Source organism: Acanthisitta chloris, unplaced genomic scaffold (assembly GCF_000695815.1).
Source record: "Acanthisitta chloris isolate BGI_N310 unplaced genomic scaffold, ASM69581v1 scaffold4160, whole genome shotgun sequence".
Lineage (NCBI taxonomy): Eukaryota > Metazoa > Chordata > Aves > Passeriformes > Acanthisittidae > Acanthisitta > Acanthisitta chloris.
Window position 1 is genome coordinate 1,436 of NW_008649771.1, and position 594 is coordinate 2,029.

Here is a 594-nt window from a genome sequence, read left to right on the forward strand (position 1 = left end):
CCCCACAGGTGGTGAGACAGATGAGGAGATCCTGCGCGTGGACATGCTGGAGAACCAGATCATGGATTTCCGCATGAGCCTCGTCATGGTCTGCTACAACCCTGACTTTGTGAGTGCCCCACGGGCTGGGTGACCCGTGCCAGCCTTGGGCACCCCACATGGTGTGAGGAAGGACCCCCTGGGACAGAGGTGCCCATTCTCACCCTCTTCTCCCGCAGGAGAAGCTGAAGCCTGGCTACCTGGAGCAGCTCCCGGGGAAGCTGAAGCTCTTCTCCAACTTCTTGGGGGACAGAAAGTGGTTTGCAGGGGAGAAGGTACCATAGGGACCCCGAGGGGGTTGGGGGGTGCTGGGGAGAGGGTTGTCCTCACCATGTGCCCCCTTGTCCCCAGCTCACCTTCGTGGACTTCCTGATGTTTGACGTGCTGGAGCAGAACCGCATCTTCGAGCCCAAGTGCCTGGAGCCCTTCAAGAACCTCAAGGACTTCATGGATCGCTTTGGGGTGAGTGGGGACACCCTGAGGACACCCCTGGGGGGTGGGTGCTGTGGTGGTGAGGGTCTCTGACCTCCCCTGTGCCCCCCCAGGCTCTGGAGA

General features: G+C 61.3%; 1 protein-coding gene across 1 annotated transcript in view; it reads left to right on the top strand.

Moving 5' to 3' along the window:
- Positions 1-501, top strand: part of LOC103798825 (glutathione S-transferase Mu 1-like) — a gene marked incomplete at both ends in the record, with an annotated part of 1,589 nt that extends 1,088 nt beyond the window's left edge. Inside the window, 3 exons of the mRNA XM_009071140.1 lie at positions 9-109; positions 219-314; positions 391-501. Coding sequence (XP_009069388.1) covers positions 9-109; positions 219-314; positions 391-501 — 308 coding nt within the window. The remainder of the gene's footprint in view (positions 1-8; positions 110-218; positions 315-390) is intronic.
- Between the last annotated feature and the right edge of the window lie 93 nt (positions 502-594).